Raw genomic sequence first — 14,209 nt, 5'->3', positions numbered from 1 at the left:
TGCATACAACATGGAGTGAAAATGGAGCTGATGGTCTTACCCTCTCAATGTTGGACAGCCACTGTAAACTTGCCATTACTATGTGCAGTGAATGGGGCAATCTGTGGCAACTGCCGCTGCTTGTATTCAGTGGAAATCTTTGTTCCTACAGCTGCTGGTCAGTGTTGCTGTATGAGCCAGTCAAGGTGGAGGCTGATGCTTTGTGTCAGACTCAGGGCTTCCATTCCAGCTGGATGCATGTGCACTATGCCATCCAAAGCCTGTCCAATGCCTGTGTGGTATCAGGGAAACTCCCCTTACCTGATCTGCCCAGTATTCATCCATACAGGGAGTGTGTCCCTGCAGTCTGTTATGTGTCTGTGACATCAATGCGTTTCGCTATGTCCAAGAGTAGATTTATTGTGCACATTGCAAGGCAGGCTAGCTAACATCCCACACAAAACACCCTCGAGCTCATACAATTGAATGTATGCATTTCCTCATCATATGGCAATAAAAACATATATAACTTGCAGAATAGGATTCTGCAGGAACAATAGTTTTAGAGGCAGAGTATTATTCCTCCAAAAAAAATTGACAGTTCAGTTCAGTATTCAAGCCTAGTGGTATCAAAGTTCCAAGTTTATATATACACCATTTTTCTTTCCTCAAGAGGACTTTATCAAAACCCCCTTATCTAGGGGGCAGGTTCAGGGTATAAATGCCCTTAACTTTTATCCCCTCACAACCTCCACGTACCTTCTGGAAGTGCTGCGCTAAAGGTTGTTCTGGTTCTTTCTCCTTCATTTCTCGAATATGTTCACCTTTCCTCACACGTAAGTGTCTTTTAGTTTTCCCTATATAGAATTTATTACAGGGACATGTTATCATGTAGATTACCCTAGTTGTAGCACAATTTATTAAATCCTTTTTATTTCCTAGTTTTAGAATCCATAAAAGAATCTGTGCGATCCATAAAGGGGCATAGTTGGCATTTCCCACAGGGAAACATCCCTTTAGATCTAGGATAAGTTGTTGAGTAAAATTCCCCAATAATGTTTTTGACCTGTCTTAATAATGTCATCATATTGCACAGTCATGTTGGAACAGGAAGGGGCATCCCCAAACTGTTCCCACAATGTTGGAAGCATGAAATTGTCCAAAATGTCTTGGTATGCTGACGCTTTAAGAGTTCCTTTCACTGAACTAAGGAGCCAAGTCAACCCCTGAAAAAAACACACCACAATCCCCCCTCCACCAAATGATTTGTACCAGTGCACAAAGCAAGGTCCATAAAGACATGGATGAGCTAGTTTGAGGTGGAGGATCTTGACTGGCCTGCACAGAGTCCTGACCTCAACCCGAAAAAAAACCTTTGGGATGAATTAGAGCGGAGACCGCGAGCCAGGCTGTCTCTCCAACATCATTGCCTGACCTCACAAATTTGCTTCTGAAAGAATGGCCAAACATTCCCATAGACACACTCCTAAACCTTGTGGACAGCCTTCCCAGAAGAGTTGAAGCTGTTATGGCTGCAAAGAGTAAGCTGTCATAAAGTCATAATACAATGATCAGTGTTGCCAGCTATAGTCAGTGGTACTGATCACTCGGGAAAAACCCAACAGGCCTTTTGAACACAAATCAATCCATGGTCAACTTGCCCATACATGAATTGAAATTCATCTGGTCCCTGGTGAAGCAGAGGAAGCTCCATGTATGGCTGGCTTAACTCTTCTGTTAGGGAAGGGTTGGGTTTTTGAACTGGGTGGATAAAATGTACAGTATTTATCTGCCTATAGCGCGCACCGGCGTATAGCGTGCACCCCTAATCTAGACTTGAAATTCCTGGAATTTTTTTTTTTTTTTATTACTTACAGTTTTGGTGTCTTGCCCGGCGGCCTTGTCCAGTCCGGCCTCCGTCTGCGGCCTTCGTGGTGTCCTCTCCGCTTCTCCCGCGCTGTCTCTGAGCCGATCCTTGCTTCCCGCGCTGTGTTTGAGGCCGACGCCGACATATACTGAGTGCAGTACACTCGGGCACGCTCGGCTCTTCCTCGCATAACCGCAAGGGGAGCCGAGCCTGGCCGAGTGTACCCGAGTGTACTGCGCTCGGTATATGTCGGCGGCGGATTCAAACACAGCGCGGGAAGCGTGTATCGGCGTATATCACGCACCCACGATTTTGCCCTGATTTTAAGGGCAAAAAAGTGCGTGGTATACGCCGATGAATACGGTATATATGCTAAAATTGCATTATCATTTAAAAGTGTTATGACAAGGACTTGCTTGCCTTGTGTCATGCAATATTTTTGTGCTGGACTAATGCCTGGAGCCCAGTGCCGTCCACCCTTGTTTTTCTAAAGCACGGTCCAATTCTAGTGTTTCTGTAAAACTTTGAGATTAAGACTAACTTGCTATTTACTAAATAATAAACCAATAGTCACATTTTAAGTTTCAAAACGTGTCCTAAAGCTTTTTGATGACTCAAAATGCTAGTTGGTTGTGGCTTACTGAAATTAGCATGCTGTAAATGAGTGTCAGAATTCTTTTTTTCTTTACCTGTTTCAGGTCAGCGGCTCAGAAAGCTCTGAAATCATAACTTTACAGCCGAGCAACTAGCATGATCAAAAAGAGTGTTTAGCTAAGACAACACATGGCATCTCTTTTTTAAGACATTGACGATCCTCAATCCAGATATCGGTACAACCCTCTATTTTTTGTACTTGCACAATGTGTTTACAATATATTTTCTCTCTCTGATTTATCCATACATAGGTATAATATACAGCCACTTTTAGGAAGATTTAGTGAATGTGAAAACCTACTCCTTTCTGAGGGAGTCCAACCTGGGACGTTAGATGGAGTTCTTATTGATGCTGGATGTTCCTCTATGCAATTTGACACAGCAGAACGAGGATTCTCTCTCAGTAAAGATGGTCCCCTAGATATGAGAATGGATGGTGACAGGTAAATAAAAGTATCAGAATTTACAGTATAAATATTTTTCAGTTTTGGATAAGGTGGGGAAAGGATGAACCTTATGTTTAGTTTTTATTGCTGTCTGAGTCCACATTAGGGCCTAAACTCTCTGTGTTTTGTAGTCACCAGGACAGAAAGTATACATCCACAATTTTAAGACTGTCATCAGAACAGGAATAGAGGGGAAATCTTCCAGTGGGGACATCGCTATAGTCTGTAAAAAGAGTGTTTCCCTCACGTTGATCATTCAGTTGTGTCTTCTGGACAGGAAGTAAAAAAAAATGGTTTAACCATTCCATACATAACATGAAAAATACAATTTAAGGGTACACACTTGTTAAACATTATACCACACTGATGAGATACAGCCTACTTCTAAAGGGGTTCTGATTTTGATCACAGCACTGATCGTGTGCAGTGGGCCACCTGCTTTGTGAGTTTCTATAGGAGCTGGTTATCTGGTTTCCTAGAACCTCTAGTTTCTGAGCCCTCAATTACGCTGAAAGTACCTAACTCTACCGATCTGAAAATATTCACTCCTATTGCAATCATGTATGCCCTAGGTCCAGTTACCTTATAATTATCCATCTAAATATTTTAACCACTTGACCACTGGGCACGAAAACCCCCTTAATCACCAGACCAATTTTCAGCTTTCGGTGCTCTCACAATTTGAATGACAATTACTCAGTCATACAACATTGTACCCATCTGAAATTTTTGTCCTTTTTTTCACACAAATAGAGCTTTCTTTTGGTGGTATTTGATCACCTCTGCGGTTTTTATTTTTTGCGCTATAAAAGAAAAAAGACTGAAAATTCTGAAAAAATAAAAAAAAATTCTAGTTTATGTCATATTAGCAGGTTATTTCTCACACACAGCATATGCATACTACAAATTACACCCCAAAACACATTCTGCTATTCCTACCGAGTATGGCGATACCACACATGTGAGACTTTTACACAGCGTGGCCACATACAGAGGCCCAACATGCAGGGAACACCATCAGGCTTTCTGGAGTACCCAGGCCAATTTTGACATTTCTCTCCTAAAAATCATCATTTATTTGCTAAAAAATTACATAGAACCCCAAAACATTATATATTCTTTTTTTTCAAAGACCCTAGAGAATACAATGGTGGTTGTTGCAACTTTTTATCTTGCACGGTATTTTCGCAGCAATTTTTTGAACGCGTGTTTTTTTAAAAAAAAAAGTTTCGTGCTTAAAAAAAAAAAAACAGTAAAGTTAGCCCAATGTTTTTGCATAATATGAAAGATGAAGTTACGCTGAGTAAATAGATACCCAACATGTCACCCTTCAAAATTGCACACGCTCGTGGAATTGCGCCAAACTTTGCTACTTAAAAATCCCCATAGGCGACGTATTGCAAGGTATTGGAGTATTGAGGGTATTGCGTAGTATTGCAGAGTATGGGGGGGTATTGCAGAGTATGGGGGGGTATTGCAGAGTATGGGGGGTATTGCAGATTATGGGGGGGTATTGCAGATTATGGGGGGGTATTGCAGAGTATGGGGGGGGTATTGCAGAGTATGGGGGGGGTATTGCAGAGTATGGGGGGGTATTGCAGAGTATGGGGGGGGTATTGCAAAGTATGGGGGGGGGTATTGCAGAGTATTGCTGGTATTGCAGAGTATTGCGCAGGGATGGCTGGATCTGTGACTGCAATTGTCACAGATCCAGCCCACAGTGCGGCGGCTGCTGCTGCCGCCCGCTCCCCCCTCCCTCTCCTCTCACACTGTACCGAACGGTACAGAGAGGAGAGGGAGGAACCGGCATCATGACATGATGCCGGTTTGTTTACAAGTGATCGCGCCGTCATTGGACGGCGCGATCACGTGGTAAGGAGCCGCTTCCATTGGCTCCTTACCGCGATCCGTGTTGCTGCGGGTGCCGGTGATCGCGTGTGCGCGCCCTCTCGGGCGCGCAATTCTCACTCTCTGGGAGGACGTATATTGACGCCCTCCTAGAGTTAGGGAACCGCCTTGTAGCCGTATTTCGGCTATAGGGCGGTTGCCAAGTGGTTAAAAGTTATTCCAAGGATCGATCCCCACTGCAGTCTATGGAAAGATGCTGCTCTTATGAAGAAAGAAGGAGTTGTTAAGAAAGGCAAGTCTATCACACAGATGTGTGTTTATGTTGCATTTTTTCATGCATTGAAAACCCATTCAAAATCAATGGACTGTATTTATGCAACGTGCCTAAATGCATGAAAACACAGCCTTAACACATTTATAAATGTGAATTGTTCCTTACAGTTTTTCTCAACCCCTACCACTACCACTTTTGCTGGACAGCTTGGTCTGCATGAAATTGTGGAAAAACAAACAAAATAAAGACACATGCAATAAAAAAAACCTTTTAATATAATGAATATATTACAGGTAATACCTATTTGTGAAAATGGTCCTTTAAAAAGACCCTGTCAACAACTTAAAAAATTGAAGATAAAAGAAAAGCAGAGTCAAATATAAGTTTACTTGAAGTGTTTTTCCCTTGCAAATTTTTTTTTGTAATGTGTTTGAAAATTTGACTAGTCGGTTCCCTAGCACAGTCTCCTTCATCCTTTTACATCATAGCCCTCCCCATACTAAGAATGTCTAATTACTATCTGTGTTGGCCAATGTCTTCAGCTCCCTTTCACCTGCTGGCCAATGTCTTCAGCCTCCCTACATAACTTTTTATATTGCTGCTGGGGGGGTTAGGGGAATACTCTTGTGTCACTTGAGTGACAGCTCTGAATTTGCTAAGGGCTGTTGACATCACATCCAAGCAAAAAGTCTCAGCTTTTCGATGTTATTCAAATGCCTGTAATATGTTAATAGTACACACACATAGTTTTATGAAAGATCTTTGTTAAAAAAAGTCTGGTGACAGGGACTCTTTAAGTGTTGAATCGGGCAGCCTGGGACACCGAGTTAAAACCCCATGACTACAGAATATTAGGTTTGCGTAACATTTTAACAAAATGATATTCATTTTTTGAGCCAAATATTCCTTATTGGAATGGTTCTATATTTCCCATACATTAAGAAAAGTACGGTATTTCAATTATAGTAAAGCCTCCTTTCGAATGTTTTTCATACAATTTTACATGCATAAGAAATCTCTCTTTAACTCTATGTACAATAAATAATGTTCACACATTCCACGCAACTTTTTAAAGTTCTAATTCTGCTAGTTAATTGACTAACAGCCTGTCATTTTCAAATGCCATGGCTGACGTTAAACACCTTAATAGTTTTTCACACAAGTACATCAAAACTTTTCTTAAAAAATGTGTTCTTTTCTATTTAATAAATACATTTCAGTAATACACATGGGAAACTTCATGTACAGGTCTCATTGTTGGAAAATTGTGAAGCCAATTTATAAGTTACATATCATGAGCAGATATAATGCAGGAGACAATTGGAGAATAGCAAAATGAGTAGACTGCTGCAGTCAAAGTCCAATTATAAAGTTTTGTTGAAGAAAGAACTACCTCCTACTTTTTTCTTCATATGCCGAGAACAGAGAGTGTGTAATAAATGTTATCTTAAATTCCTCCTCCAGAGTGTAGGCTGCAAACATAACAAAAATAGTCAATCGACCAAGCTTTATTCCTGCAAGTACATCAGACAAATTCTCTTAACACTTAGGAGAGAGAATATAGACACACATTTAACCCTTGTTCTAGAAGTAGAGGATCATCAATTCTGAGCCTACATCTGTATTTTTACGTGCTCTCAGGGATTACTATTGTATATAGTATTATTAATAGATATGGCAAGGGAAAGGTGTGAAATGCATTTAAAGCAGACCTATTTGGGCTCATTCATACTTATACTTTTTCCTGCTTGGTTACCACTTGGGAAAGAGCCTTAAAACTCATGCTTTCTCTAAAGTGTATGGAAAGCTATTGTTGTCTGTGTTCTGCTAGGGAGATCCCCTTCACTTCCTATCTTAGACATGCTAAAAAAAAATGAGTAGAAATCTCTCCACAGTTTAGGGGTATTCCCATCCCTGACAGTTGTTATCCTCCTAGACGGTTGGTATGAGAAGAGGTGTCTCTTTTGGAATGATGGGAAGCATTGTTGAAAATTAGGGCTAACCAAGACACCTCTGGGGCCTCGTACACACGGACGGACTGTCCGCTGAAAAAGGTCCGCCGGACCGTTTTCAGCGGACATGTCCGCCCGGAGATTTCTGTCTGATGGATGTACACACCATCAGACAGAAATCTGCGCGTACACGATACGCGGTGACGTGGCCGCGCCGTCGCCGCGACGATTACGCAGCGACGTGCGCGGCCCTGGAAGGTCAATGCTTCCACGCATGTGCCGAATCACTTTGACGTATGCGAGGGATGGCGGCCGAGCGGACATGTATGGTGAGTCTGTACAGACGACGGACAGGCTTCCAGCGGACATGTTTCTTGGCATGCTAAGAAACATTTGTCCGCTGGAAAACGGTCGGCTGGACAAATGTCCGCTGGAAACCTGTACGGTCGGCCGTACACACGACTGAACATGTCTGCTGAAACTGGTCCGCGGACCAGTTTCAGCAGACATGTTCGGTCGTGTGTACGGGGCCTGGGTGTCGCATTTGCTGACAATGTCTTGTCTTTCTTTTACTAATTTTAAAATTATTTGGGGAAAATCGGTCAGACCTTGTCATAGAAAAATAGGTTGTATGCAGAGCACACAGCCATTTCTCCTTGTGCTAAATAAGCACACATAACATCTTAGGCTGCATTCACACCTCCGCGACAAGCAGCGCCGCGTAGGCGGCGTATTTTGCCGCGAATAGTGTATCTTTTTTTTTTTTTTTTTCAAATCCTTCCCATTGCTGTCAATGGCCGAATGCCAATGTCGCCTGAAAAAAAGGGTCCGGGACTTTTTTTCAGGCGACAGGCGTACGGCGTCTGAGATGTGAACCATCTCCATAGACAGCAATGGGAATTCTCCCCTCTAGCGGCACAAGCGTCCGGCATCGGGCGTTTTGTCGCCTAGATGTGAATGGGAACTTAATGATATAATGCATCTTAAGCTAAAAGTCCACCCACCATTCATTCAATTTCCCATTCATTCAAGTAAAGAGACATCACCAGACTGTTCAAATCATCTCAGCATCCCAGCATGACTGACCAGAGCCCAGTCTGCCTCTATCCCTTTTATTAAAATCCCAGCAGGAAGTGATGTCACCATCACAAGAAGAAGTTAACAGGAAGTGATGTCACAGCATGTCAGCTCCACCCAGGAACATGACCTTTACAGGAAAATGACTATACAAGGATATCCCTCTAACAGGATGTGTTAAATACAGATAATACAATACATAATAACCCTTCCAACAGGGTTATTTAACCACTTAAGACCCAGACCAATATGCAGGTTAAAGGACCAGGCCCCTTTTTGCGATTCGGCACTGCGTCGCTTTAACTGACAATTGCGCGGTCGTGCGACGTGGCTCCCAAACAAAATTGGTGTTCTTTTTCCCCCACAAATAGAGCTTTTTTTGGTGGTATTTGATCACCTCTGCGGTTTTTATTTTTTGCGATTTAAACAAAAATAGAGCAACAATTTTGAAAAAAATTCAATGTTTTTTACTTTTTGCTATAATAAATATCCCCCAAAAATATATAAAAAAACTTTTTTTTTCCTCAGTTTGGGCCGATACGTATTCTACATATTTTTGGTAAACCAAATTGCAATAACCGTTTATCGATTGGTTTGCGCAAAATTTATAGCGTTTACAAAATAGGGGATAGTTTTATTGCATTTTTATTAAATATTTTTTTTTTACTACTAATGGCGGCGATCAGTGATTTTGTTCGTGACTGCGACATTATGGCGGACACATCGGACAATTTTGACACATTTTTGGGACCATTGTCATTTTCACAGCAAATAAATACTACAAAAATGCATTGTTTACTGTGAAAATGACAATTGCAGTTTGGGAGCTAACCACTAGGGGGCGCTGAAGGGGTTATGTGTGACCTCATATGTGTTTCTAACTGTAGGGGGCGGGGCTGGACATATGACGTCATTGATCGCCTTTCCCTATATCAGGGAACAGACGATCAATGACAGCGCCACAGTGAAGAACTGGGAAGGTGTGTTTACACACACCTCTCCCCGTTCTTCAGCTCCAGGGGCCGATCGCAGGACTCCGGCGGCGATCGGGTCCCGCGGTCACAGACAGGTACTTGATTGTGCCCAGCCGTGCCATTCTGCCGACGTATATCAGCGTTAGGCGGTCCTTAAGTGGTTAAATACATACAATAACATGAATAATACAATAATGGCTAAAGTCTTATGGGCGTGTCCAGGCAGGGAAAGCGTGTATGTATGGTTTTAACAAACAAACATGGAGGTTCTCCCTGACTATGAAATGCTCATAAGCTCTCATATTACCGCTGATAGGAATCCTTACTTTGCGCTATTTCAAAGAACAGCGCATACTCGGATTATGCTATTATTGCGTGTGGAAGGGAGGCTATCTGAAGGCTACGAATCCAGACCATGCTGATCAGACATAACAGAGACAAGAGCGCCTATCTGCCTATAACCAATAATGTCCTTGCAGAGCGAACATGTCCCCTTCTCGACGATCGTCTGCGCTAATGCACAAAGGGCCCTTCGACGACGGACACATCCCCACTTTGCAAACATCATCTCCAACCTTAAGACATTTTTCCACTACCAGACGGGTCTCAACCAACGTCAGTCTGCCCCAGTCAGCTCTTTAGAGCGGGTTGTGGGAGAACTAACACTGGGAGGCACTATAACAATACATATTAAATACATCTTCGTAAAATTTCCACGACAACCTTTTTCACACTGAGGCAGGCGTTTTAGCGTTAGAAACAGCCTCTGAAAAGCGGCTGAAAACTGCCTCCCATTCATTACAATGAATACTTTCCCACTCGGCGGTGCACTTGCGGGACAATAGAAAAAGTCCTGCAAGCAGCATTTTTGGGGCAGCTTGGGATGCTATAAATGGCACCCCCAAAACGCCCCTGTCCATTGAAATAAATGAGCAGCGCTTTGGAAGCACCTTAAAAGCCGTAAAACAGGACCCTTTTTCCTTTCTTTTAGGGTCACGTTGTCACGTGCCCTTAAAAAATCCTCCCCACCGGCGCCCAAAAAGTTCTGCTAAAACACTGCAAAAGAGACCGGCGCTTTACCGCTGTTTTGGCTGTGTTTTGTTGCAGTGTGAAAGGGGTCCGATTCTCCCTATTAATGTGGCAAAATCAGAATGTAAGTCTATGGAGGCATCCTTACTTTTTTTAAATGGCAGACACCCCAATTGCTTATGTGGGAATTAGGTTGACTACTAGGATACAGGATTTATTCAAGGTCAATTTTTCACCACTTTTAAAAGGTATTAAAGAAAATCTGAAACAATGTGAAAAGTTGCATTTTACATGGTTGGGTGGGATAAATATTTTGAAGATGGCGATTCTCCCCAGATTCTCATTCTTTATCCACATGCTCTCCATTGAAGCACCCAGGTCCTACTTCCAGCATGTAAAACGTGAATCTATAAGATCAGTTTGGGGAGGAAATATCCCCAGGCTTTTATATAACCTATTACGTAGGACTAAGGAGAAACAGGGGCCTAGGTCTACCAGATGTTTATATGTATTACCAGGCTAAAGCACTGGTGAGAATTGTAATTTGGACCCTGCATATTCAAGATAAACTGTGGGTTCCTCTAGAAAAGATAATGGTGGACCGAAACCTCACCCATGCCCCCAAGGGGCATTGGGGCCTGGCTGATTCAGTTTCACCCCTGAAACAAGCAACATTAGAGATTTGGCACCAATTAAATAAAGAAGGTCTCTTTTTCAAGATTTACATTACATTTTGTTCTGGTGACAGCTCTAAATTTAAAGCAGAACTTAAAGTGATTGTAAAGGATCATTAAAAAAAAAACATATCATACTTACCTCCACTGTGCAGCTCGTTTTGCACAGAGTGGCCCCGAACACCGTCTTTTGAGGTCCCCCGACAGCTCTCGTGGTTCCTCCTCACTTCAGATAACCCACTAGGAGAAGCGCTCTGCCGGGTTGTTACCCTATGGGCACGCTCCCGAGTCCAGCAGTCTGCGTCTATAGACATGAATGCCGGACTCGGCCCCGCCCCCGGCGACCGCGTCATTGGTTTTGATTGACAGCAGCGGAAGCCAATGGCTGCGCTGCTATCAATATATCCAATCGGGACACGAGACACCAGCTACAGATGGTGTGCTCGTTCTAGAACAGAAGATAAGTTTCCAGGTGAGTAAAACGGGAGGAGGGGGGGGGGACTGCGGCACTAAAAAAGGGTTTTCACCTTAATGCATAGAATTAATGCATAGAATGCATTAAGGTGGAAAACCATGAGGGTTTACAACCCCTTTAACTATATCTAAGCACAACAAATCAAAAATGCTATTTGATACATTTTTTATATTTAACGCAAACTCATCCACCTATCCATGTCTCCATGATTTATTTTGTTGAGAAAGTAATGTTGATTGAGAGAGTAAAGTTCTGCTTCAAGGATTTTCCATCACTCCTCCTCTGCCTAAACGACCATGGACAAAAGGACAAATAGAGAGTTAAATCTCAGACAGCAATAAAAGCCGACTTCTCTACTATATATGAAAATTTGCAAAGAGTCTCTATTTTCGACAATATTTTGTCCTGTTGCCATTGATGACAAAGCACACCCCTATTGTTACTTATAACCGAAATCTTTTTTTTGTTTAGTTATGTTACGTTTTTTTTGGCCTCTGATATTTTTTTATTTTAAATTGGTAAACCCAATCACTGAAATTTCATAGCAGCTTTAACATGTTAATGTAATTTCAAATGTTTTTTGCGATATTTAAAATCTATAGCTTCCAATTATGTTAAATACCTGGTGTTCCTGCCATTAAGGTCCTTCTTCAAACATTTCATGTCATAGAGTGACAATAGCGTGTCTCTTCAAGTGGCCATTTCAACACAATTTACACATCCGTGGTCCACCAATTTTGTCACCATTGGAAAACCTGTCCTTAGAAATGCCATGCAGCAGTCCCTGAAATGCTTGAGAGTCATGTAAATTCTGGTGAAGATGCATTTTTCAGCTATGTTCATAAATACTTGACACAGGTGTTTCAGCTTGCTATTGAAATGTGTCTGACATTATTTTAAGCTCATTGAGCTACTTTAGATCACACACCGAAAAAAAACAGAGTTCAAGGCAGATTACTCTGAACCATGGTCAAAAAACAAGCCAAAGTTTGAGGAAGGCACAATACCATTTTATTAAGTAGACAGTCCGAGTTGAGTAACCAAAAAGTGTCAAATAAAGTCAAAATTTACTTAAGAAGTAGAACTTGAGAATAAGGACTCTGTTGAATAAGACAGAATAGAACTGAACATGTGATCTGGCTATTGTTAATTACAAAAAAAAAAATCCTAAGTAACAAAGAAGTTTCGGCATGGCCCCTACTGGCATAGACCCACTGTTTTTGATCATTGTTATTTTTTTTAGGTGCACTGTGTAGACACCATTTAGGACTTTCTGTGTAGAAGTCATTAGGATAATCCAATCAGTATATATATATTGCTTCTCACCATTTATACATGCAATTTTTTTTTTTTCCATGACGACAACTCAATGAGCTGCAATAAAGGAGCAGTTATTACACCCTGACTCTATAAATATGTGTATAAATAACCATGTATTCCATATATTCATGAGACCCCCTTGACATATGTAGATATCATTTTTATTTATGTAAACAAGGCAGCGCATTTATGATTGTGACGATACTGTTAGACCAACACATGAACTTTAAAATAAAGTTAACAGAGGTGATTTAAAAGGTAGAAGCTATTTTCAATCTCATAGGGCTGCTTTGAGTTATTTTAAAATCTCTGAGGCACGCCTATGCAGAGTGTGTATTTGTGTGTGTTTTTTCTTTCCTGTTTCTTGTGTCTCTGCGCTATGAAGCTTCACCTCTTGTCAATGAAAACCGACGTCAGAGAACTAATTGGCTCTCCTTGTGCGTAGGTATCCTGACATGCCCAACGCCGCTGATGTTGTGAATGCTTTAGATCAACAGGCACTTGCGTCTATCCTGAAAACATACGGGGAGGAGAAACACGCCAAGAAAATAGCTTCAGCCATCGTACAAGCACGTAGCATATACCCCATCACCAGAACTCAGCAGCTCGCAAGCATTGTTGCAGGTACCCTCATTAATTCTGCGCTGTGTCTGAAAAAGAAGAGAAAAAGTATATTAATCCCCAAGGTCCCAGAGGGATCTATTTGTCCTGGAAATCATTCAGGATTTAAGCCTGTCTGTTCCTTTTTGATGTTAAGCTTTGTTAATTTTTAATTTAATTTTTTTTTCTTTTGTTGGTTGCCATCCATTTTTTTCTTTTGTTTTTGCTGCAGCGTATTTTACTGATTAGTTTAATTATTGATTGCTCATGAAATGATTTGACGTAGATGCACACCGAGACAGTGTAGGCAGTCGCAGGAACAGATGGGGAATCTTGATCGTTATGGCTGCTGAGAACTTACATTTTCACTGGTGGCTCAGCGTTGTCATTGTGTTTTTTTTTTTCTGATTCGTGATTTATCATTCAAGTAAAAGGACAAGCCTTGGCCCTGAAATGAAATATGACTGCTACATACAGTTGTTGCAGGGACCAAACGTGACTCGACCGTGGGTGGGATCCCCATATCTTGACGTATTTATGCAGCTAACAATAAGCAGGGCATAAAGGAAAAGCTTTCTTCCGTTTTTTTTCCTTGCTATCTATCTATCTATCTATCTATCTATCTATCTATCTATCTATCTATCTATCTATCTATCTATCTATTTATTTATCTTATTTGTCTATCTATCTATAATTTGTGTAGCAGCCACTTTTATTATTTCTCTGATTTTAAACTAAATTCAGCTGTATATTGAAAAAATTAACACCAATAGCTTTCAGTAAATGTACAGCAAAGGCTCTAGTCATACATTCTGCTTATAAAAGAAGGTAAAGGAAACAACAACTAATTATAGAGAAACAAAAATAAGAAATATTATCACTAATATTTTGAACATATTGTGGACAACTTTTCCTGGCTAGAAAAAAAAACAAAAAAACAGTAATTGGTCTAGTTCAGGGGAGTTATTGATTGTTGCTCAATATTGCAGTAAACCCAACCCCCCGTTGAACACAAAAATGGGGCACCAAAGACCAATCCC

General features: G+C 41.3%; 1 protein-coding gene across 1 annotated transcript in view; it reads left to right on the top strand.

Moving 5' to 3' along the window:
* METTL15 (methyltransferase like 15) overlaps positions 1 to 14,209 on the top strand; it is a 257,519-nt gene that overhangs the window by 183,318 nt on the left and 59,992 nt on the right. Inside the window, exons 4-5 of the mRNA XM_040328339.1 lie at positions 2,752 to 2,943; positions 13,015 to 13,193. Coding sequence (XP_040184273.1) covers positions 2,752 to 2,943; positions 13,015 to 13,193 — 371 coding nt within the window. The remainder of the gene's footprint in view (positions 1 to 2,751; positions 2,944 to 13,014; positions 13,194 to 14,209) is intronic.

The sequence above is a fragment of the Rana temporaria genome, chromosome 11 (genome assembly GCF_905171775.1).
Source record: "Rana temporaria chromosome 11, aRanTem1.1, whole genome shotgun sequence".
NCBI lineage: Eukaryota > Metazoa > Chordata > Amphibia > Anura > Ranidae > Rana > Rana temporaria.
This window is presented reverse-complemented; position numbering and strand designations above follow the sequence as displayed.